The 23,833-nt window shown below is 46.6% G+C and overlaps 1 protein-coding gene across 2 annotated transcripts in view; it reads right to left on the reverse strand.

Annotated features, from left to right (window-relative positions):
* The window catches only part of CNTRL (centriolin), a 40,792-nt gene that overhangs the window by 5,555 nt on the left and 11,404 nt on the right, over nucleotides 1-23,833 (reverse strand). The window contains exons 12-36 of one of the 2 annotated variants that reach the window (XM_072984957.2): nucleotides 17,878-18,031; nucleotides 16,413-16,633; nucleotides 15,586-15,750; nucleotides 14,345-14,479; nucleotides 13,872-14,014; nucleotides 13,271-13,478; nucleotides 12,882-13,061; nucleotides 12,332-12,511; nucleotides 11,617-11,733; nucleotides 11,038-11,176; nucleotides 9,647-9,789; nucleotides 8,806-8,998; nucleotides 7,817-8,106; nucleotides 6,630-6,880; nucleotides 5,953-6,145; nucleotides 5,344-5,474; nucleotides 5,068-5,208; nucleotides 4,385-4,511; nucleotides 3,823-3,987; nucleotides 3,372-3,531; nucleotides 2,966-3,081; nucleotides 1,787-2,004; nucleotides 847-1,004; nucleotides 644-717; nucleotides 254-442 (exon numbers count right to left, since the gene is read on the reverse strand). In XM_072984957.2, the coding sequence (XP_072841058.2) occupies nucleotides 254-442; nucleotides 644-717; nucleotides 847-1,004; nucleotides 1,787-2,004; nucleotides 2,966-3,081; nucleotides 3,372-3,531; nucleotides 3,823-3,987; nucleotides 4,385-4,511; nucleotides 5,068-5,208; nucleotides 5,344-5,474; nucleotides 5,953-6,145; nucleotides 6,630-6,880; nucleotides 7,817-8,106; nucleotides 8,806-8,998; nucleotides 9,647-9,789; nucleotides 11,038-11,176; nucleotides 11,617-11,733; nucleotides 12,332-12,511; nucleotides 12,882-13,061; nucleotides 13,271-13,478; nucleotides 13,872-14,014; nucleotides 14,345-14,479; nucleotides 15,586-15,750; nucleotides 16,413-16,633; nucleotides 17,878-18,031 (4,191 nt within the window). The remainder of the gene's footprint in view (nucleotides 1-253; nucleotides 443-643; nucleotides 718-846; nucleotides 1,005-1,786; nucleotides 2,005-2,965; nucleotides 3,082-3,371; nucleotides 3,532-3,822; nucleotides 3,988-4,384; nucleotides 4,512-5,067; nucleotides 5,209-5,343; nucleotides 5,475-5,952; nucleotides 6,146-6,629; nucleotides 6,881-7,816; nucleotides 8,107-8,805; nucleotides 8,999-9,646; nucleotides 9,790-11,037; nucleotides 11,177-11,616; nucleotides 11,734-12,331; nucleotides 12,512-12,881; nucleotides 13,062-13,270; nucleotides 13,479-13,871; nucleotides 14,015-14,344; nucleotides 14,480-15,585; nucleotides 15,751-16,412; nucleotides 16,634-17,877; nucleotides 18,032-23,833) is intronic. The other variant, XM_078382841.1, reaches the window with a different exon arrangement.

Consider the following 23,833-nt stretch of genomic DNA (forward strand, 5'->3'; position numbering starts at 1 on the left):
CATCTTAAAACTGAGGAGGCAATAGCTTAGGACATTCTAAACGGTTCAGCTATGAGAGATATTTGATAAGAGGTTGGGAGTTTGATTCCTCCCACTGGGACTCCATTACAGGGGCTGGACTGGATGACCCACAGGGTCCCTTTGAGCTCTGCAGTTCCAAGGTGACAATGACGATATCATACTAATGATCATAATGCAGGTCATCTTAGCTGAGCACATCAGCCGCAAAAGACTGTGGATCAGACCCACATACCGTCTCTTGCTTGGCCCGCTCCTGCTTCCGATCTTCTATTTCCTTGCAAAGATTCTCCAGCTGAATTTCCTTCTTCCTTTCCGATTCTTTGCATTCGTGACCTTTCCGCCTCCACTCGCTGACGCTGTCTTTCAAGGCTGTCTCTTCTCGAAGCAGCTCCTCTTTCCGCTTCGTGGCGTTTTCCACATCCTAACATGTTGCAGGAAACACGCACGGGCAAAATAACAGTAACAATAATAACAGGAACACTTCGACACAAAGAACGAGGAAAGCAGACATTAGGTACAAGTAGCCATTAACCTCGAAATGAGGAAAGACGGAAAGAAATAGATTTTTTTTTCAGTTTCTTATCAATTCTATCCCTGAAAACGAATGTTGAATAAACCATACCTGTTCCAAGAGCTGAAGATGATGTCTGGACTCATTCAGTTCCATCTTCAACACATTCAACTCTTCTTGTTTTTCTAAAGAAAACACATTTTACAGTGTGGGTTTGGCGAAGAAAAATCCCCGTCGTATAGGTCACTTGACATAAACGGGGTTGGTCTAAATAAAAAAGACTGGGTCACAAGTACACGGAAAGCTTCCTCTACCCTGAAAATGCTTTTGTAGGTTTTCAAGGTCTCCGTTTAAGGATCTTCTGTGTTTTTGTAGCTGGTCGATGTCAAGCTGCAATTCCCGGACATCCAGATCCATTTTTTCGAAGCTGGCAAGGGCGGCTTTGCTGCTACCTTCTGTCGAAGCCAAGGTCCTGTGAAAACGGGGTAAGGCAAACATTTCTGCTACCTTTTTGGCAAACTTAGTTTGCTCACAAAATTAAAACAAAGAAAGACAGCGTGGATCAGACTTTAAAGTTCTACACAGGGATCAACGGTGACTGGAGCTGAAGTGATAAAGTGGAGGTGAGAGGCCCAGCAAAAATTACCCCAGGAAGGCATCAGACAGCTTTGGGGACTTTCTACGGTAACGGCTAAAAGAAGGTGGCCGACCACCGAAGAATTGATGCTTCTGAATTGTGGTGCCGGAGGAGACTCTTGAGAATCCCCCCTGGACTGCAAAGAGAACAAACCTCTCCGTTCTGAAGGAAATCAACCCTGAGTGCTCACTGGAAGGACAGATCCTGAAGCTGAGGCTCCAGTACTTGGGCCATCTCATGAGAAGATTCCTTGGAAAAGATCCTGATGTTGGGAAAGTGTGAAGGCAAGAGGAGAAGGGGACGACAGAGGACGAGATGGTTGGACAGTGTCATCAAAGCGACCAACATGAATTTGACCCAACTCTGGGAGGCAGTGGAAGACAAGAGGGCCTGGCGTGCTGTGATCCATGGGCTCACGAAGAGTCAGACACGACTTAACGACTGAACAACAACCACTGTGATGGCTAATTTAGCCTGGGTGATTCGTGCTTAAACTTGGAAATTTTCTTTTCTAAGATAATCACTCCAATCATCACCCCAAAAGAAGATGCACACCGTATCTTTTCTATGAATGCGCGACCCAGAGGCCTCTCCCGCCCGCGGCGCAGCTCCTTCACCTTTTGGTTTGGGACAATTTTTCTTCCAGACCCGCACAGTTTTCTTCCAGCTGCTCTTTCTCGGCGCTCAGCTCCTGGACGCGTTTTTGCAGAAGGCAGAGCTGAGGAGTCAACTGTTCGGCTTCTTGCTGGGTCTTCTCGAGCAGCTGTTTCTGGTGCTCCATTTCTCCGCGCTGCTGCTGAGATGCCCGTTGCAGCGTCTCCAGCTGGACTTTCTCCTGCGAATTAAGCCAACACAACAGAGAAAGACTTGATCCTTGGCCGCTGGGTCGACCTTTCCCACACTCGCCTTGGGATGGGTCTGGCACAGCTGTACAAATACCGCAGGTTTGTCCCCCTGCAAACACTTGATTTGCCGTAAACTCATATATTGCAAAATCATACTTTCCGAAGACTTCCCATACATCTCCATTTTCGGTATACAGTGGACCCTCGACTTACAGACGGCTCGATTTACAGACTTTTCGAGTTACAGACTTCTCTGGCCACAAAATTTAGATTCGACTTGCAGCCGGAGAATCGACTTACAGACCAGAAAAAACCCAAAACGGAACAAAAATAGAATAAAAACTGCCAGTTATGGGATTAATCGGTTTTCAATGCATTGTAGGTCAATGGAGATTCGACCTACAGACTTTTCGACTTGCAGCCACCGTTCCAATACGGATTAATTCCGTAAGTAGAGGGTCCACTTGTATTAAAAGGGGGCTGGTTTTTAGGATGAGCAAAGTTCACACATTTCCCCTTCCAAAGGCACGCTGTTGTTACAGGGATAAGATTTAAGCAAATCACTTTGTTTTGTATCTGGGAAACCCAGTCGGTTTTTCAGCGAACACAATTCCGTTATAACGCGACTTTCAAATATGACTCAGAAGCAGGCCTTGGTTTGGCACTGAGTATATATTCCATGTGGTCATCCCAGGTCCCTGGGGAAGGGATAGCAAGATACCTGTGTGTCTCATTTTACATATTTAGATCGCTGTTTAAGGCAACATCTGACACGCCTTGCAAATAAATGTAATGCACAGAGGGAAATGTGTCATGGAACATGGGTGACGCAAGGCTGACTGGTGGTTGAAGGGTGCGGTGGGATATTCCTGTCTGATATTTTCTGGAAATGACGCTACGCAGGGCTTCTTCAGCTGGAGACTCACTGGAAAAAATTGCACCCTCGCTTACCTCCAGGATCGCCATCTGCATTTTTTCTAATTCGTCCACTTTTTGGTTATGCTGAAGTTTTACGCCCTCGAGTTCGTTGCTCTCAAGCTCCACCATTTCCAGAACGTGCTTGAGTTCTAAAAATGGGCAAGAAAGAGAACAGAAAAAAAAAACACCAGCTCTACATAAAGGAGAAGGGGTCCGATCCCCAGCACCCCAGCTTTTAAATGACCACCGAAGACCTCAGTCCACAGTACAGACCTGCCTTTCCCAGTTTGGTGACCTCCAGATGTGACAGACTACAAACCCCATCACCCCTAGGGTACTGTAATACAACGGATCTAGAAGATGCTGTGTTAGAAAAACTTTGTGTCCATCTCTAGTTTTCACACTATGTAGGCACGTGAGGACTGCTTCTAAGCCAAACCTGTCTTATGCTTCGCCACCAATCCCAGGATATCCTGTAATCTCTCCTCCTCTTTGTGGATGTCCTGCGTTACAAGAGAAAGCTGGGCTCTCTTCTCACTTAGCTGAGCGCTGAGTTCTCCTTTCTGAACGCTCAGCTCTTCCAGAAAAGATGTCATTTCCTGCACAAAAGAACCAACACGGTCAGGCACAGAAGCCTTTGCAGCTCCGAGCTCTCCAGATCCACGTTCAACCCCAATTGCTCCCGGGGGGTTTACAATTTAATTATACAGGCGACACAGGATGGCAACCTCTCTTGTTTCCCAGGGTGGGAAAATACCCGCTGGATATTCTCAGGGTGGGTGTATTAAATGCAACAGAATCGTTTGAATGAAAAATGTTGACGCAAAAGGTTTTCACGAAAATTCCAACCTCCCGATCAACGCGCAGAAACGAACAAAAATCAGAAAAACCTTGATTTGCCGTCTCTTTTTGGACACTTCAGCCTCGCCGTCCCGGAGAGCTTGGGCGAGATCAGCGTTTTTCTGGGCAAGGCTGTCTTGCAGAAGATGCAGCTCTTCTTTTTTCTGTCCGAGCTTCCGGTCCAAACTTAGCACTTCCTGCTGTTGAGCTGCTGACTAGAACAAAATGGAAACGAGATGGGGGGAAAATGGTGTAGAGATATAACCAACCCCCAGAGATTATGCACTCGTGACTCAGCTCTCGGAATTATTTGAGTGCAGAATCTCGCAGAACACTTGTTCTTTCCGGGACCTGCACTATTGCAGCAACTGAGCTTCAGGGCTAAGCAGATATCAGCTCAAAAGCTTCTTCTACCCACATACTCACCTATTAGTTCTATTTTAGCCACCTATCTATCAGCTCCTGGCACTTTCACAAACAACTCAATAAGGTGGCATAGAGCTCCTCTTCCCCATTGCTTAACCAAGCTTTCTATCTTGTATTTTAGGATGCCTGTATCTGAGGACGGTGTGGGTACAGGCAGGATTCCCCGCATCACAAACCCTCCTTTACCTGATCCTTCAGCCTCTCTAAGTCAGTCTTCTTGCTCCGAAGAAGGTGTTCGGCTTCTTTCAGGATCCGGAGGTGGTGATCTTCGTTGCCTTCAGCGACCTGGATATTTGCTTGCAGCTTCTGAAGGCTAGAAGTGTTTGGAACGGAAATAAGGTTCGGGGGGACATGCAAACCCATCAGGCGCCCAGTCTGTGCTGCATACTCAAGATGGTGGGGAGGGACACTGCTACGCTCTAAGGTGCCCACCTGGGCCCATCACCGTTCAAGCCCTATCCGCGGAGATCATGAGCATGCAGACACGGCCATCGCAAGGGAATGTCCAGGGCCCACTCTGTGGCCACTGAGAACAGCGCAGAAAGTTACAAAACAGAGAACTGAAAGAACCCATATTTCACTATGATGGACCCAGTGTGGTCACTTAAACTATAAGGCTCTCTAGTCTATCATCGCACCAGGCATGAATACAACAAAGGAGACTGATGATTGCTCTGAGCACAGGCATTGCTCAGAGATGTTGCTGTTCCGTTTTTAAAAAATGCGCAGAGCTTTTTCTAAGCCTGACGAGAATCCTGTATTGTTTGCACCTGCTTCAGTACAAATCTGCAGGAGACCAAGACCGCCCAAATGGCTTTCTCATGTATTTGAATTTTCTAGAGCCCCCCCAACTCTTGTCACGTACATACATTTCAGTCAAAATTTCAGTCTTCTGGCTCAGCGACTGAAATTCAGAATCTTTGGCTGATATGACTCTGGCGATCTCTTTCAGAATCTCTTCCTGCTTCACCTTGTGCTGTTCTAGGTCTCTTGCGTTCGTCTGAAGCAACCTGGAACACATTTTGCAAAAGGACGGTTTGCTCGCTCGCAACAAATGGATCCAGGTTCTTGCGACATCCACGATCCATCAACGTTTTAAACCGAAAAGACGAAGGATCGGAATCTTCTCGAGACCCACCGTTTACCTGAGCTGCTGATCTGCTTTGACGAGCCTCACGGCCATCTCCTGAGCCCGTCGTTCCAGCTCTTCGGCTTCGTCCGCGCGCTGAGACAAATGCCGCTTCGCGGTGTTGTATTTCTGAATGGTGTCTTTGGTCTAGGAAACAAAAAAGGCACGCTGGGGGGAAAACACTCTTCTTAAAACGAGAAGCTTTTAGGGGCATCCTTGGCGAAATGGTATTCCAGATTTTCCACCGTATTCTTAGGTTTATTCAGCGTGTGCACAGTTGTACGGTCATTATTCAATTTTATTTTGTTTCTATCTGAGGCTTTAAGATCTTGTTTGTTATACTGTATTTCATGGATCGTCTCTTTGATGTAAACCACTCAGCATAGTGCCTAGCACTAATCGGACAGTATATAAGTTTTTTAAAGACAGAGAGAGAGAGAGAGAGGAAGAGAACTAAATAAATTTAACATAAATATGAACGAGTGCTTCATCCTTGGCCCCCCCAATAAACCTAGCAAATTTATCCGCAGCCAAAGGTCAACAAAGCTGGTGGCCAAAATATGTCGGCTGCAATTTTGAGTTCTTGCACTGTCTTTTTAAAGAAACAGACCAAATCAAGAATTACTTTTCCTCGTGTGGTTTCCAGTTCCAGCTCAGCTTCCGCCAGAAGCCGGTCGGCCTCCCTGAGCTCTGCCCGTCGCTTCAAAAGAGTCTTTTCCATACATTCAATCTCATCCACGACGTTGTCATGATGCTGGAGCGATTTCTCCAACTCCAGCTCGGAAAGGAGGCCGTTGGAGCGTCCATCGATAAAGTCTCTAAAACAGAGAGAGGGAGAGATGAATAAAGGGGGTCAACAGGAAGACCGAGGCGTTATAAAAATGCCACTTTCCCAGGAATCGGTCATACTTTTCATGCCCTCCGTAAGCCCCTTCTGCTTGCTGCTTTTGCATAAGAACATGTTTGCAGAATAACTTTGGCAGGAACGTTTCTCCAAAAGAGCAACCAAAGGGGTTGACACAAAATAGAAGGGGCTGGTCCCTCCCTTAAGTTCAGCCTTGCTGCACCTCATATTACTTTATTCATGGACCTAGAAGGGAAATCTCTTAGTAAAGGAGCTTCTTTGCTGGGAGGAGGATTGGAAGAGGCTGTAGCAGACTGGTACGGTTGGAAGGTAACCCCAAGCGTAGTCCGCTCCATCCTCACATCCACGAAGAAAGGCCGGCTGAAAAGCTTAGCCAGAGGAGGGAGGAAAGCCACAGGAAAGATGGGGAGCAGGGAGACTGGACCCTGGGTCCTCACTTGCGCCGGTTTCGTCTCTGGGCTACCCGACGCAGCTCTGCAACCTGGCGCTCCAGCTCTTTCTTCTCAAACACAAGATCTCGGACTCCTGGGTGTCGTTCTTCCGTTTCATCGCTCTGGTCGCGAGGGCTGGCTCTGGCCGACTGGCCCTCACGCCGCTGAGATTTTAACTGGTCTATTCTGGCTTCCAGCCTCAAGATCTCGTTCTCCTGGAAGACACAGGAAGAAGTGCCACAGGAGAGCCTTTCTTGCTGATGGATATACAAGAAGGAAATTGCCATTTATTTTCTTTAATTTTTTTCATTATAAAATGTAATTACGTGCAAAAAATTATAACACAAAACCTAGCGCTCCCTTCACCCTGGGGACCATATCATGTCTTAGCTTAATTTTTTTAACCTCTTACGGCTGACCTTCAATCCATCGTTTAACTGTCCCCATATCCATTCCAAAAATATATATATAACCTTGGTCCAGCTTTTTCCCTATCCCTTTATTCAATATAGCATTTATAAATCCGTCCTGTATCTTATTTAATCTATTTGTCCTTAACTCTTCTTTTTGGAACTTAAATTTCGGAAGTCTATTGATAATTAATTCCAATATTCCAAATTTTTCTATGTCATGTTCAGAGCAAACATACGGTTTTAGCAAAATACACACTTCTTTCTTAGAACGAACAAAATGAGATTATATCTTCTCTTGTTTGGATAGAGAAACTTATCCAAAAAAAATCATCTTTTAAAATGATGACCTCCCAATTTTAGTGAACTGGGGAGGCCATTAAAAAGGCCTGATGTTACATTTTAAAACCTTATCACACCACTGCTGGGGAGGGCAATATTGCCACTTTCCTATTACCGGCGGGGGTTGGTGGAAGGCCACCAAAGACCATCGAGGGAATTCGCCTCCAGGTTCCCAAATGCCATTTATGGAATTTTATTGGCTGGGGGCAAGAACCGATCTACGTCTACTTCTTAAACATAACATATAACCAAGAGGTATGGGTTTTAATTTCAAAGCCCAGTGACTGATGAGACATGAATAGAGATGGGCATGACCTGCCGATTCTGCGATTCGTGCTGGTTCGTTGATCGGCCGAATGGGTGTTCCGCGCTCCCCAGACCCGCCTCCAGAGGGCGCCTGCCAGCGGAGGCGGGGCTGGAAAACCTAGCCAAGAACCTTACCAGGTGATGATGCTCAGGGATGTTACAGTGAAGCACGGCAACGGGAACCAGAGGCACAGAGCAGTTGGCAGGAAGAGGGGTGTAGAGAAGTTGAGTGCCAGCAGGAGGCGGGCCATAGACCACCGTAGTAGGGCCTCCGTTGGCTGCTACAGAAGGTGGGGGCGGGCCATACACGACGGTTCCCTGGGGGGCTGGAGTGCCGTCCGGCAGCACGGTATAAATGACCGAGCCCGGTGGTGGGAGAAAGGAAGAACCACCCTGAGGAGCTGCGTCACCATCTTCTTGGTTTCCTGCATTTTGGAAGAGAGCAAGATCAAGCTGAGCCAAGAGGTCGGGGACACTATTAAGAAGTCTTTGGGGAACAGAGACTCACACATCACTCCACTCCCCAAAAAGAGAACCAAAACTCGATTATCATAGAATGCCGAGCCATGTGGGTCTCGTGTCATAGATACACCGTATTTTTCCTTGTATAAGACTATACTTTTGTCTAAAATCTTTAGACTAAAAATTGAGGGTCGTCTTATACACGGAAGTGAGGAGAAAACAAAAACAAGTGGAAGGGAAAGCAGGGATCAAAGCGATCCTGCAGCGCTTTGATCCCTTTCCCACTACAATCGCTAGGCCCCACTTAGATTTCTTAATTTTGGATTAAAAAAGTGGGGGGGGGGGCGTCTTATACACAGAAAAATATGGTAAACTGAATTCGCTTCTCTCTGATAGGGAAAGCAGGGAGGCAAAAGTAGGTCATCAAGTTATTCCTGAAGACGCATCGGATGAAACAGACAATAACTGGTGTGGCTGCCCACAGGCATGGCTGATCGCTTCCTGGCTAAAATGGAACTCGTGTGCTTTTAACAGATACACAAGTAGGAAGGCTTTCAGAAAAAAGTCACATGCTTTTCCCTTTGAGCATCTTTGACTGGACGGGGGGGGGGGCAGAAGCCACGGTCCAGGCCAGACACGGTGTGGTCATTGGATAGACTTACTTCCGCCGGAGAGAGGATCCTGGGGGCCACTCCCGACGGGTGGATGCAACGGGCACCCTCTTGCAAAGGGACAGATCGGATGCTCTTTCTTTCTCAGCTTTCCTTCCTCTCGGCCTTTGCTGATCGGGGTGGAGGTAGGGCACTGGAGGCCGACTCCAGAATCTTTGGTGCTCTGCGATGCAGGAGTGGATGCCTTCCAGAAGGGTTTCGAAGAGTAAACAAACAAATGAATGAATGATTCACAGTAAGACAAATATTCCATGGGGACATGATCCACTGTTGCCTGTGAGCTACCCTTCTCTTTGGTAAGGAACTGCGGTTTCTTAATTTTTGTTTCTTAATTTTAAAGACGCTTTCCTTCTACTCTCAATGGCCCGCTACGTTCTCCAGCCGGTCAACCTCAGACGTCTCCCAAATCCTAATGAGAGACAAGTCTCAGGAGGAATAAAAGATGTAGCCGATCCTTATTTTGGTTTTAAAAGGCTCAACGCGTTTCGGCACACGGCCTTCAGCAGGACCGAGGCTTCAGAATCAAACCATCATCATCCCATTTGGTTTGTACCAGCTCCGACAACGGATCAGAATGTGTCGAAACGAGTTCAACATGTTTTATACATGAGAATTTGTTTCTCCTTTGGATATCTGTGCCCGTTTTCTTTATGTTGTGCTTCTCAGAAATCCTGCAAGCTTTAGGTCTACCCGCTGCAAGATCATATCAACTGGAAACAAAGTTCACCCCCAAACTGGTCTTCTGTATTTATCCGAGCACTTGTCAAGGCACGCGAAAAAAATATGTCCACACCCAATGCAACCCCATGAAATGACACCCTAGTTCTCATACTTGGGATGGCGAAGGGATGGAGCACAAAGGGCCCCTCGGCCTGAGCGGATCCATGATGCTGGCGATGGCCTCGCTCTGGTGAGAGACGGCATGCTTGAGCGCTGCAATTCCATCCAAAATGGCACCGACGTCATCCCTACCGCCTGCAAGAGAATTTAATACTGTATATATTTTTCTGCCCATTATATGAGTTACATAGATCAATGGAAGAACCTGCCAATCAGGTGGAGCAAGGAAACACTAACAATAAAGGAAGGGATGTTGACTAAGTATCTCTGCCTTGTTTGGGGGGTGAGAGGAGCGAAGCCGGATTGTTTTGCCCGATTCTGCTGATCATGAGAAGCCATCCAGACCTGAAGCCTTTTCTCTTGACCTTGGGAAATCTCATTCTGTCCTCCTTTCGGATTCTAGAACCCCCTTTGCTCACTTTCACTCATATCCCTGCACCTGTAAGGTCTACAGAAGAAAACCGTTTTGAACTGGACACGTAAATTGCATCCTTTGGGCTTGGGGATACAGCTGAATGATTTTGAAGCCATCTGATCACAACGGGTTAAAAAGTGGGTGTGATTTCCTGAACCTAGCCGGTGCAGGCGGTCTGCAATTGCAGTTTAACACCTTCCGTTTGTTTCTAACACGTGGTCACATCTTAAGAACATTTAGAAAGCAATATGAAGGCTGACGGTTCCATCCGATGCACGTTCAATCAGAAGTAAACCCCACTTTGTCGATCAGAACTTACTCTCCGGTAAAATATCTCAACTGCAATGACAGCTGAGCCTAGAACAAACACGACGCGGAACATATTTTGAGCAACGATATACTTTTTGCCATCAAAATGTGACCGTTCATCTCACAAAGGCTCTGCAACAGGAAGAGAAACTGAGCCACATATTTTTTTTCTTTCCCAGCCCGCTCTGAATGTTAAAAAGCAGGTGATCTCTCCAAACTGTGAACTCCTAAAAGCGGAACGAGCCTGCAAGTGGAAGCTTGCCAGTTCTTCCCTTAATGACAATAGCCCCTTTATGTTCTTTAAAGACATTTTCGGGAACATGACCAAGTAACTGTCTTTAGCCGTTTTGGACCTTTAAAATGCTAACGCCATTTGCCCTTACTGTCCTAAAAGTATTTTTGTGCTGCTTGAAGCTTTTGACAGAAATCCCATTAGTTCTAATAATGTGGCTGGCAAACAAAGCGATCATTAGGTCCTTTTTATTATTTATGGTGCAACAGGGAAGAGTCCGCTCACAAGGATTTCTGAAAACGTCTGCCCCTTGTCTTAAAATTCCTAGTTGTATTTTAAAAGGAAACATTTCATAGAAGGTCCTATAGAGAAGATTGTTTACAAACCGAACTCTTACTATAAAACGAATGGAAAGGAAAAACATTACCTGCCCCAGCCCGCTCTAATATACCACGGAGTCGGTCGATGTCTGCTCTCTGAGATTTCAGAAGCTGCTTTAACTTGGCGATCTCCTCTATCCGAAAACAGGAAGCCGCTGTCTCGGAGTCGTTCTTGTCTCGTTCGTGCTGAAACGATCAGAAAGCATCTTCAGTCAAATCTCTTTGGGACTCACATACACACAGAGAAGGATACGGATTCTCAAGGCTGAGTTACGGCGTCAACGATTAACATGTTTTGATAAAATATTAAGAACGTCAGCCAGGGAGCTTAGGCCTGACTGCCTTTTCGAAAACAGCCTGAAAAGAGGGAAGTCTCTACATGCCACCTGCTGCTCTTCACTGCTCTTCCCAGATTGGTACATTGTGCACTCAACAAAATGTTAAATTCCTCTGAATATTACACTGATCTTCCGGAATGCCGGTCTCTGATCTGGCCTCGTACTTCCAGGACTCACTGGGACACATGAGTGGAGGCACCATCTCATCTTTCTAAGGCACGTTGCGTTTTGCCCATCTGCGTCAGTGTCTTGTTGGCGATGCGTACATTTACTGGAAGGACGACATACCTGTTCTTCCTTCTCTTTGAGCAGCTGCTGCAGCAGTTCTATTTCGGCTTCCGCGAGGGCAAGATCCTTCGTGGCCCGGGTGGCCTGCGTCCCAAATTTCTCCAGTTCCTGAAGTTCCTACAGATGGAAAAGGGGGAGGGGGGTAGAAAGCAGAGAGAAAGTGTCGAAACGATGTGATGTGGGCAAGAAACTGACATGCCCATAGAATGCCCCGATCGCCTCTGATTTTCTCATTCAAGGAACATGTTGTTCTTCCCCCATTTGCTCAGTTCCAGCTGAAGGTGACCTTCTTCCTGGAAGAGGAGCAGTGAGAATCTGGCGTTCTGGCCCAAGTCCAGTTTTTCCAACAAGATGTTCACATCTGTATCTGGGATTCTGGACACTCTTAAAAAGATGACATCTGCCTCCTCCTGGTCGCTCTCTCTGGCTGTTTGATCAAATGAACCAGAATTTGGCTACAGAATCTGGGCCCCATGTTAGACAAGGCATACACACAGGACCTCCGGGTTGGTGATTCTCATCTCTCGCTATCGTCGGCGACAAGGTCCATTCTATTAACGGTGTTGGTATTCTATTCTATTATTAAATCAAATCAAGCAAGGTGGTTCTGTGCTCCAGTCCAGAACTAAAACCCACACCTAGAATAGAGGAGTCTTTCAGCCAAGTGGTTAGAGACCCTCCATGTTCAGGATTATCCATTTCTACAGTGTCATACCTCTGAGCGCTCCTGGTGAATTCTGCAGACCGTCCCATGAAGTGCCCTGAGCTGATCTTTAGCGGCCCATAGCTCTGCGGTGGCTTGTTTATCTGAAGCCGATATCACTTTCTTTAGCTCCCTCAGCTCTTTCTCAATGCCAAGGAACTGCATTTGTGCTTTAGCTTCTTCCACGTTTTTCTGAAAGAGAGGCGAAGCATCATGCAGCACGCTTACCTGAACTACCGCCGGACGAGGTACACGCAAGACGAAAGTCAGAGCACGCACTCCGATTAGGAACTGAGCATCAAGCTGGGCATTGTTGAGAAGCGTTGTGCAGAGAGAAGCCCGTTCGACATCTAACCAAGCTTCTCCTACGAAAGCCCTTTAGGTGTGCTAGACAGCAGCCACCGCCCCCCCCCAGAAAAGAAAAGACATATTTGCCTCCATCATGCTGAATTAGGGTTTGGGTCCAACCTGGGGGGCACCCTGAGAGTTAGAAGCCGACGCATTTAGATCGTGAAAGCCGCTCCAAATGGTGGGTGAACTTTTCCGCCAGACTAAACCTCACCCTGTTCTCCAAGTCCTGAAGCTGCGCGAGAATCCTCTCTTTCTCCTCCTCGGCTTCTTGAAGCTGTTGATCGGTGAGGCCCTGGATCTCCTCCATGCTCTTCAGCTTTTCACCCAGATGCCGGATTTCATCCTCCATTTGCTGGACTCTGGCTTTGTTCTGCCTTTTCTCAGATTTAATCTGAACAGAGAATTGCAGGAAAGAAAAGGAGAGGGGATGGCAGCTTTTGATGAACCTCCTGTGGGCCCCGGACATTTCCCCAGATGACAACGTTTGCTGCCTAGGGTCTTTGCAGTGACTGCATAAATACAGATTTCACTCCCTCTCTCTCTCTCACTGGGTGAAAAGTGATCTTTCATGTTGCTTGGTGCCACTGATCATTCTCTTACTTTGGCTTCTGCAGCTCTGTCACAGGCCAGCCAGTATTTTTCTTGCGCTTCTTCCAACTCCGCTTTCTGAGACGCCATCTCCTTCTGAAGTTCTTTTTCCCTGGCCTGAGCGGCTTCATTTTCTTGCCGGGAATGAGCAAGGATCTCAGCAAACCGTTGATGCAGACCGGCGAGGCTTTTCCCTAAAACGTCCTGGGGATTAGGAGATCTGAAATGAATCAGACAAAAAAGAGAGAGAGGGGAGGGAACGGAAAGAAAATCGGAAGAGCCGTTTACTAGATTTGCTAGGACTCGTAATTCAAGGCCTCTGACATTTAGCGGGACTTGACATTCACATGGCATCGGTCATGGTTTTCTCTACAGCAAGCATGCATTTGGGAACCTCAGGTAGGGAAAATCATCTGGGAGAATTAAGGACAGCGAAAGTGTGATACGCAGGAGCAGAGATGCTTTTTGGAGAACCGAACAGAGACCTAGATTCCAGACTCGTGTTTCTGCTAGTCACTCATCTGATCAGAGAGGAGCGCCAGGAATATAGCTCACTGTTTGCGGACAGATCTCCCTTCCCTGCGAATATGTGAAGCCTCTGATTTTAACCCACCTGATTTCTTCCCCAGTCTGTAGCTTCCGCTGGAGTTCATTCAGCCGAGCCAAGACGTCCTCGGGATGAAGCAAGCCATCGGTCGCGTGCTCCAGCTCATGTTGAGCATCGTCCAGCTGTTGTTTCAAAAGGCAATTGTCTTTCTGCAACAAACCGGTTTGGGATGTCATGTTCTGGTTGCGTGTCAGTGTGTGTGCACACCCCTTCTTTCACTGCACCTTCACCGGCAGAACTTCCCGAAAGCGTCAAGGAAAAGCTTCCCTGGGAACTCTAGCCGAACCTTCTGAGATATAATTTTGTTTAATTTTTAACGGGCTTGAATGAACAGAAAATAGACCACGGGGCTGTATAGGTTAACTTGTACTGGAAGAAACACTGGTAGCCTTTTGTGCCCTATGTAAAAAAATCGCATGATCTAATTTACTAACTTTTTTATTTAAGAAATCTATTTATTTATTTAATAAATACGGTACCTTCAGCTGTTTGACTTGGGAAAGCAGCTGATGATTCTCCTCTTCTTGCCATTCCAACAACTGCGTCTTGGTCAAAGCATTCTCCAGGGCTTGCCTTTCCTTGGAAAGTTCAGCTTGGAGAGCAGAATACTCCAGCTACCCGTGCACCCCAAAAGAAAAGAAAAAAAAGAAAAATTCCATTTCTTTTTTTATTTTTAACTAGCAGAACCACTCTAAGGAAAACTGAATGAAGGGACTATCCAACAGGGCTGTGCAAAGACACCTTTTGTTTCTAAGGAGGAAGCGACGCATCCATTCCTCAACTTCCACTATGGTAAGTTCAATTTTTAATTGGATACAGGACTGCCGATTTATCCCGAGTTTCAATCGACGGCTCGGAAGAGTGTACGGGTGACGCAGTTCTTCCCTGGATTTCCTCTATGCTTCCAAAGGGAACAAAATGTGGGGAGCTAAGTGGTCTTTTGTGCTGAATTAGGGAGATTTGTTCAGGAAATTCATACTTTCTCAACGGTGATCAAAACCTCTTGACCCATGGATCACCTTTCTGGTTAGATTTTGGAATGAAAGAAGGTCCAAAGGAGAAATCTTGGTCCCGTTCCTACCTTTCAACAGCTCCACAAAAAGGTTTATAACCTTCCCATTAGTGCATGTTTCTTAGGCCGGATCATTCTACAAAAGTTGGATTCTTTCGTACATTAATTTCAGAGGTTGGTCATTATGCGAACTCCATGGAAACTTGACTATGAGTTCCGAAAATAAACAGGGCTGTTTCGGTTTGCTTTTGCTTAGGCCTGCATAGCTTACGGTCTACCAAGTGAAACTCAAATGCACTAGGTATGTATGTATTTTCAGACGATCTGTTGCAGTAACAACAAGAAGACACCAGTGATATCTTAAAGACTGAAGTGGCGTGATACTTGGTGCTATAACAGAATTGTTTGTCTCTAATCTCTGCTTACATGGCTTTTCCTTGTTCCTGAAGCCAGAGGCTGTAACTTTGTTCATCAGTGAAAAAGGAGAGTCGGACAGGCTTGGACAGTAAGTAAAAATATACCAAAATCCCTCCCTTGCCAACCAGGACGAAATTCTTTTCTCCTTGTCTAGGCCACCAGCATGCCACAGACTTTATAGATAGTTTAAGGAAATTAAAACAATGGCAAGTTTTGGATTTTCTCTACGGGAGGAAGAAGACTGACAAGCAGAGGGGAGACCGACTGCTTTCGGTTCTGTGGTTCGCCTACCTGGCTGCGGTGCTTTAGCCGCTCCAGTTCTTCCTTGAGCTTGGTCACTTCAATGTCTCGGGCCTTCAGCTCAGCCTCGTAAGCGCTCAGGTCTCCTTGAGCCTCCTGCAGGGCCTCGTTGAGCTCTCGTTGCTCTTCCAGGGCCTGCTCGAGGTCGGCCACTTCCTGAAATTGCAGACCGACTTTGGGATCAGAGGTTTTTTTCCAGTGGTTGCGACACCTGTCGTAGCCGGATGGGGACAGGGCTACGGCGCGAAAGGGGGGGGAAGGAAGCTAAACCGTATCTCTCAAAAGATTTCGGGCGCCTGTACCAACAGACCACTCCTAATGACGTAAGAGGAGGGCTTACTCATCTTGAAGTGAGTATAAAGCTCCCCGATACTGCAGTTGCCTGCAACGTGTGATGTGGAAGCCTCAAGGGACACCCCCATGGGGAAAAAAAAGGAGTGGGAGGTCAACAGAAGGCCAGCAGCTTTTAAAAACTCGTGAGATTTGGGGGAGAGAAGCTAAGTAGCAAGTAGGCAGCAGCATTTATTTATTTATAGGCCACCTTTATCTTGATAAGAGCACTCAGCTGCCGGGTGGAATTGCTTATCTTTCCGGGGCCAATGATCAGCAGAAATGTAAGCATCGCCATGATTTTCAAGAAGTGCCAGTGAGCCGTTTACTGACAAATAACACTGGGTGAAAGAGACAGGAAAGAAAACAGCCACGTGACACAACTGTGTGTCAGCCTGAAGCTAGTGCCCCCCTTTGCCCAATAACAGGGCTGGCCCTGGCTGAAATGTGCTTGCCAACATGGCATTTTGTGTGTATATATATCTTACTTTTTGCAGGTTTTCTGCATCCATGGCAACTATTTCCAGCTGGTTCCTCTCGCCCTCCAGTTCTTCCAGCCTTTGTAACAAACCTTCCTTATCTTTCCGTAGCTCCCGGCATTCTTCGCTGGCTAGTTTGGCCTGGCCTTTAATGCTCTCCAAATACTCCTGCAACCCAGCAATGATGGCTTCCAAATCTTTCTTCAGTGCCTCATTTGCTGCTATCTGGCCTGTGGACAACAGATCAGAAATAACTGTGATAAGAGGAACCTTCTACTATCAGGGGTGGCAAAGGGACAGACAGATAAGAGAGCTAAAATAACAATGCCGATTGAATTCAAGGAAGGAATAAGTTTCGCCCTCGCTATCAGAACGGATTAGATTTGTCGTTCATTTCCAATTGCACAGCAACATTGAGGAAGAGGTTTCGACAATTGTGATTATATTCTCACCAGAAACCGTATCAAGCCAAATCCAGAGAAACAAAACAAAAACCAAGACTAACAATTATATTTTAAGGTGCCACATAGTTTAGTTTGGTTTGATTTCTTAAGATTTTGCCTGCTAGGCTTGCACAGACGAGCACGGCTACCTCTTCTAAAACTGCAACCCATTTCCTTTAAACAGGGCCCATAAATGTTCAGGGGTTAAATTTATGCATCAACCGGTAAGTAATACAGGAATTGCATTTCCAACTTTTGTGGACAAGCTATCATTTCACATCATCTTTACATGTAAATTCTTTACCAATTAGGTTTGTGGTGGAAGGAAAAGAAAATCCACTGGGAGTTGTTCAGTTAAAGAGAAAGGCCATCTCAATGCTGAGACCATAATCGACATATGTACACCTCCAATATGTGGATACAGTGGTGCCCCGCATAGCGACGTTAATCCGTTCCAGGATTAACGTCGCTATCCGGAAACATCGCTATACAGAACGTAAAACCCCATAGGAATGCATTAAACTCCGTTTAATGCGTTCCTATGGGGGGAAAACTCACCAGTAAGCGAAGATTCCCCATCCAGCGCCATTTTCGCCGCCTCGGTAAGCGAGGGCAGAGCGCGAAAACGCTGCATTTTCTGCACCCGGCGGCCATTTTGGAACCGCCAATCAGCTGTTTTCTAAACATTGCAATGCGAAGATCGGTAAGTGAAATGCTTACCAATCATCGCAATGCGATGTTTTGCCACCTAAAACATTGCAATGTGATCGCATTAGCGATTGCAAAAAACGTGTTGCTATGCGGATTCGTCGTTAAATGGTGCGCTCGTTAATTTCCTGAAGGACATGCTAAAAACATGCTAATGTCTTTATACGCCCTTTCTCCAAGGAGGGTGGCCCAATCCATACGAACTCTAGACACATGCATCCACGTTCGCTATTCATCTTTAGAAGCAGAACTTTCCCAAGCTATAATCTGGAGGCCACGCCGGTTTTCTGCGCCGCGGACTGATTTTCAAAGGACCGTCTTACCATCTGTGAGCTGTTGCTCCAAGTCCTGGATCTCTTCTGTTTCCTTTGCGATTCGCGAGAGGATCTCGTCCAGGCGGCCTTCCAGCTCCTTGTAATGTTGGTTCATGATGTCAAGTTGCTGCTCTTTGGCGGCTTTCTGTGCCTTCATATGAGCCTGGGAAAGGCAAGTGAAATCATGTCAACTCAAAGCAGTTCTTCTATACAGATACCCCAGATATTCTTTTATAGAGACACTCAACCAATGTGTCTCTGTGTGTGTTTGCATACACAAAAACGCACATTTATTTATTTAGATTTTTTTTACCGCACCCATCGAGTGGCCAGGCCACTACTCCGGCAAGCTTACCATCAGAACATCAGGATATATATGTACATCAGTTTAAAACATACTAGAATTCAACAGTAGCCACAATTAAAATATTAAACCAAAATATCCCTCCCCTCTCACTCTATAATAAATTCATCGCTAAGACAACAGATGGCAGCAAAAAACCGCAGCAATCAGTTTATAAAACTGCAGGTTCTCAAAAACCGCAAAGGCCAAAATTTGAGTGTGAAAAGCCTGCAGGAAGACTCACGTCTTTACTTTCTTCCTGAAGCCGAGGGAGGAAGGGGTCTGATGCACCAGGAAGGGAGTTCCATAACGTGGAGGGGCCACCACGAAAAAGGCCCGGTTCTTCCTTGTGGATTTATGGGCCTCCCTATGGGGTGGCCACCCATAGCATCATAGATTAAGAGGTGCTGGTGGGATGGGAGATTATTTATTTGACTTTTATATCCCTTCCCCCCCCCAAAAAAAAATCTGGCTGCCAAGGCCACTCTGGACAGTTTGCAACTTCAGAACACAACATAATAAACAGCTATTCGAAAACAATAAACATAATAGCGATACAAATCAAAATTAAATCCACACCAAAAAATAAAATAAACTACAAACAATTTAAAGTGGTTTAAAGGCAAGGTGGCGGAACCGATGATATAAACGCTGAAACAGCCACTGCGTTATGATGTTATAAGGTCCAGGAAGGCCAGTCTGAAAAGCCATGTTTTCAGTGATGGTTTAAAAATTCCCAGTGGATTTGGGGCAGGAGATTATCATTCTGATGGAGAGGCATTCTGACAAGGAACAAGGTCCTAAACCATCTGGGAGATGCGTAGACCCCACAGATCCTGTACAATGGGTTGACATAGGGAGCTGATGGTACCTCTAGCTTCATATGGTCTACTTTGACTTGCAGTAGCTCTCAAGAGTTCAAGGAAGGTTTTGACTTCCCTCCTCTCTTCAGCTAGAGGTGCCAGAGATGAAACAGGGGACCTTCTATGAAGGAAACACAAGCTTTGCCTTGCAGAGCTACGATCCTTTCTCTGGACAAATGTCAAGTATTTCTTTGTTAGTTCCCCCCTATAGCTACAAATAAGAGATTTATTAAGACAGTGCATGAGCTGTAGCATCCAATATCAACTGAGGACAGAACTTCCTAACAAGTACCATGGGTGATGTCAGGGCTGTCAAAAGGGCATGCTTTGCTATCAGTGCATGAAAAGCTCACAGTCCAATCCTGTAGGGTGTACACCCTCGAGCCGGGGCGTCAGGCATTCAACAGTTGCCTGCATTCAGCAATTTTTTTCTGATCCACCGCAACAGAACCCTCGTTAGCAAGAAGCACACAAAACAGACCCACATACACAAAGCATAACACAGGCAATGAAGTCGACCAAACTGTGAGATCGCTGAAATACGACATTCCGGTTACCTTTTTTTATGTTGCAAAAAAAAGCCTTATCGCTAGAATTGCAGGGGGAACCCTTTGCTGCACCCCCCCTTTTCACATGTCAATTTGAAGCAAGACAAAATGGCTGAAGCCAAAGTTTCGTTCTTGCAAGACGGCCCCTCGGCCGAATTGACATGTTCGTCTGCTCAACAGGAAGCCCGCGCGTGGGGTTTGAAGAGCTGCAAGAATGTGTACGCTCGGTCTGTCCGGTTTCGAAAGCAATCAGGCAACGAAACCCTGCTCCCCTCCTCCAGAATTTCTGTGCAGCTGTTGAGGCTCCTCGAGGGTCTTTCGAGGGTCGGTGGGGAGAGGCACTTATGTTCCCTCGCCTCCTCTCCTTTTCAAACCATGTGCTGGAAACTCCACTCATAATGTGGGCTTCTTGGCCAAAGGAAAGCAGCCGTCCGGCACGGTGGCCGAACCAGAATGTAGTTCCCTTTCGTCTCCCATCGTGCTCTTTGCAGGCTTTTCCCTCTTTGACAGTTGAGTTCTGCTTAGGATGCAGTTTGAAAATCAGCAAAACTCCCTGGAGCTGAGAAGGTTTCTTTGTGACGCCCACACAGGGAAAAACATGTGCTCCAATCCTGACTTATCTCCGCTGAGCTGGACTCCCATCCTGTTTGCTTTCAATCACAGCACAGGAAGCAACGAAGGCAGCCGGCCGGCTCTGGGCTCATAGACTGTGCAGAAAGACATTCCCTTTTCTTTTCGGAAACATCCTGCAACGCTGCTACGGGAGGGCTTCGGGCTTGGGCTGCTGACTCGGCTATTCTTTTTATAAACGAGCCCCAGGGCCTCAAAGAAACAAAAGGGAGGTCGGGAAAGAGACGGAACTGGGGAGCGCCGGAGCCTGTAAGAAACTTTCTCTTTTTTTCAAAATGCAGATCGTAATGTACCGCACTCCAGCGCACGAGATTCTGGATCAGCACGGCCGGGCTAGGAAAAAAACACACACCACTGGATTGGACAAGAAAGTCATTTTAAAATGAAACCAGATGTGTCCGTAGTGGCACATCAGCAGCGCGCAGCCCGATCGCATGCAAGAAAAATTGGAGACAAGCGCCAGAGAGCACAATGGGGCCAATTATTATTAGACTGCAGATAATAGTAAACAACTGCTCTTGCAGTGGGATTTCTGCCGCGCCAACAGTTCTGTGAAAACAGGAAGCCGTGACAACAATAAAAGCTCTGTTTGGCATTCCATGTTCGGCGGAGCTGACTCCCAACACCCCAAAAAATGCAGAAGAACCACTTTTTAAGATATACGTTTGCATGAGATTACGAAACCAGTCCATCTGGGTGGTTTTACGAAGGAATGGAGAGTTCCTTTCTCCCTTGGGTGTGTCTACACCACATGGTTTTTTTCGCCCGGGAAAAGGCAGAAAGCTATTTGTCTCTCCTCTGGTCAAAATATTTTTCTCCTGATCTTCTGAAGGACACAATGGGTCCTTAGAAAAAAAAATAGAGGAGTTGCATTGTCGCCCCCTTCTCCTCCTGCCTTCACACTTTCCCAACATCAGGGTCTTTTCCAGGGAGTCTTCTCTTCTCATGAGATGGCCAAAGTCTTGGAGCCTCAGCTTCAGGATCTGTCCTTTCAGGGAGCACTCAGGGTTGATTTCCTTCAGAACGGATAGGTTTGTTCTCCTTGCAAGTCCAGGGGACTCTCACATCATGGATGTTGCTGCATCCCAATTAGTTCCAGGCCCGTTCAAAAAGCCGGCCTTGATCTTTAAAACCTTAAAAGGTCTGCAACCACAGGACCCTCAGGATCACACACACACACACACACAATTTACACCAAGCAACTTGGTAAAATAGTACCCTTTCATTGACTGCCCCGAGACAGGGGCAAATATCAGATAGAAGACCTGCAAAATGAGATTTTTGGGGTGATTGAAATATTTTTACAAAATTACGTGGTTGGGATCAAATCCATCCTGCCTGCCCAACACCCTCACGAAAGCATTCAGACAGTCTGTTAACACCCACACGTTTCACAGGACACTTGAAATGGGTAGGCAAGTCACTACTGCCTAGCCTCCATTTAAACAGCTATTTTGCTCTACGGCTGCTGACTTATCGCTTTATTATGTTTTGACATCTAGAAGCTGACATGCATATTCTTTTTTTTTTGCAAGGAAGCCCAGAAGGTGCTGCAAGTATTTTAAATAAACCATTAACCCAGACCCTCTGGGAAAGGGGTCTCCGTTCTGCAGCTTTACATGATTCCCGGCTCACAGGGCTTGTTTCGTAAAACGTACAGCAAGGGGTGTGGTGGACATTACATTGCTTCTTTGTACATGTTCGAAGCAACCCAGTCCTGCTTCTGGAGTGGAAGCATCAGCCAACGAAGAGCCGACATGGGCCGGGAGATGCCCCCATGTCTCCCATTTTTCAGAGAGCCTCCATCTGCAGCCCTCAACATCACAGCTTTGAGAGTTCCTGTTTTAAGACGTACTTCCCCCCCCCAAAAAAAACCAATATCTAGAGCTCAAGAATCAAGTCAACACAGTCTCCTGGAGCGAAGAGCCAAAGTCACCCATAATCCCAGCAGTCAAACTTTTTTTTAACACCAACCAAAGCATGGGCCCAACAAGTCACATTCATAAGCAAGGACGGAACATCACGAAACGAGCGTAATGCAGCTCAACGCCCAAAGCGATGGGGTCAGGGGAAGAGGGAAGGTCTATTTTTCTCTTTTTGATCCGGAATCTCTGCCCCCACATTGCAAACTGGCTCGGAAAGGCTCCTCAATTTCATAAGCCCTTTTCGCCAGTTGAATGGATTTGGGGATGTGTCCTCGCTTGACCTCTGCCTTTGTACCTCCTGCCACGCCGGGGACAGCCTTTTAAAGATAAGCACACAGGTATAACACAGCTGTGTCCATTCAAACCTCTTCCTTCTTCTGGAAATAATAGGCAGGCGTACTACGTCGTTTGCCTTGGGAGGGGGGGTGTTTCACATCAAAATCAGCTTACGCAGAAGTTTTTGTCTCCCTCCTCCCGGCTCTGTTTTCCCATCCCAGTTCACCTTCCCTTCCCACTGTATTTACATCTCCAAGTTTCAGGATCCAACCACAGACCATTTCAAACCGATTGAGAGATTCATTCACGTTGATGCCCGCTGGAAAAAAACACACTAAGCTTTCAGTACAAAGGAGAGAAACCAACAGGCCAGGCTTGTAATCTCCTGGGGCTGCAGTGGAATCTCTTCCGCATTTTAGAAGCTTGTGTGCTTCTGTTTTGGGCAACGCACAGCCAAAGCAACACCAAACACAGTCATTCTAAGAGTTATTTGGTCACAGCTGGGATGAGTCTGTGGAGCCAGAGTGACCAGTCCTGATGGGAGCTGGACTTCAACATGACTTAATATGATCACTTAGATCTACTCGAATCACTGGTTATAGCCAGGAAAGACGACTGAGAGGCCTAACGCCGAGGGAGGCCCGGAAAGAAAGACCAAGAAACTGGGCCTTCTCAGCAGTGGCCCCTCGAATTTGAAACAAACTCCCGTCGGAAATTCGCCTGGCGCCCTCGCTGGGTGTTTTTAAGAGCCAACTTAAGACCTGGCTCTTTAGGCAAGCCTCCCCCCCCATGCCACTTCCTGATTTTTATTTTTCTTTCCACCGTCTATCCTGATTTCCATCTTGAATGCTACCAATATCGCTGCTTAAATTGTTCCTTTTAATTATGGTTTTTATGCTATTTTATTGTAAGCCGCCCAGAGTGGACGTAGTCTAAATGGGCGGGTTATATATTTAATAAACAATAAATAAATATATCAAATACAATCTAAAACAAATACCTTGGCCCTGAGAACAAGCTGGGATACCACCGGTTCTCCTGCCCTGCTTTATAAGAAACGACTCTTAATGTCAGGGAAGGCCCAGAAAGTCTCCTGCTGATTGCTCAGGGTGACAGGAAAGGCACAGAATGCAAACTTGCTTCCTGTTGGCAAACCGAGTCACCCGAACTCAAGCACCACTTCCCCCCCCCTCGTATCCTGCATTGTGTTCTGCTGCTGACTCCATGAAGCAGGATGTGATTTCTTTCGCAAAGCATAATGTGACTCCTTTTAGAGCCTCTGCCACCATCTCAACCCGGAATATACCCCGTCTCATCTGATTTCGTCGATCATATTGGGCGGGGAGTGAGAACCTGGACGGGAGGCCATCAAATAAACCC

The sequence above is a fragment of the Pogona vitticeps genome, chromosome ZW-PAR (genome assembly GCF_051106095.1).
Source record: "Pogona vitticeps strain Pit_001003342236 chromosome ZW-PAR, PviZW2.1, whole genome shotgun sequence".
In the NCBI taxonomy this organism is placed as follows: Eukaryota; Metazoa; Chordata; class Lepidosauria; order Squamata; family Agamidae; genus Pogona; species Pogona vitticeps.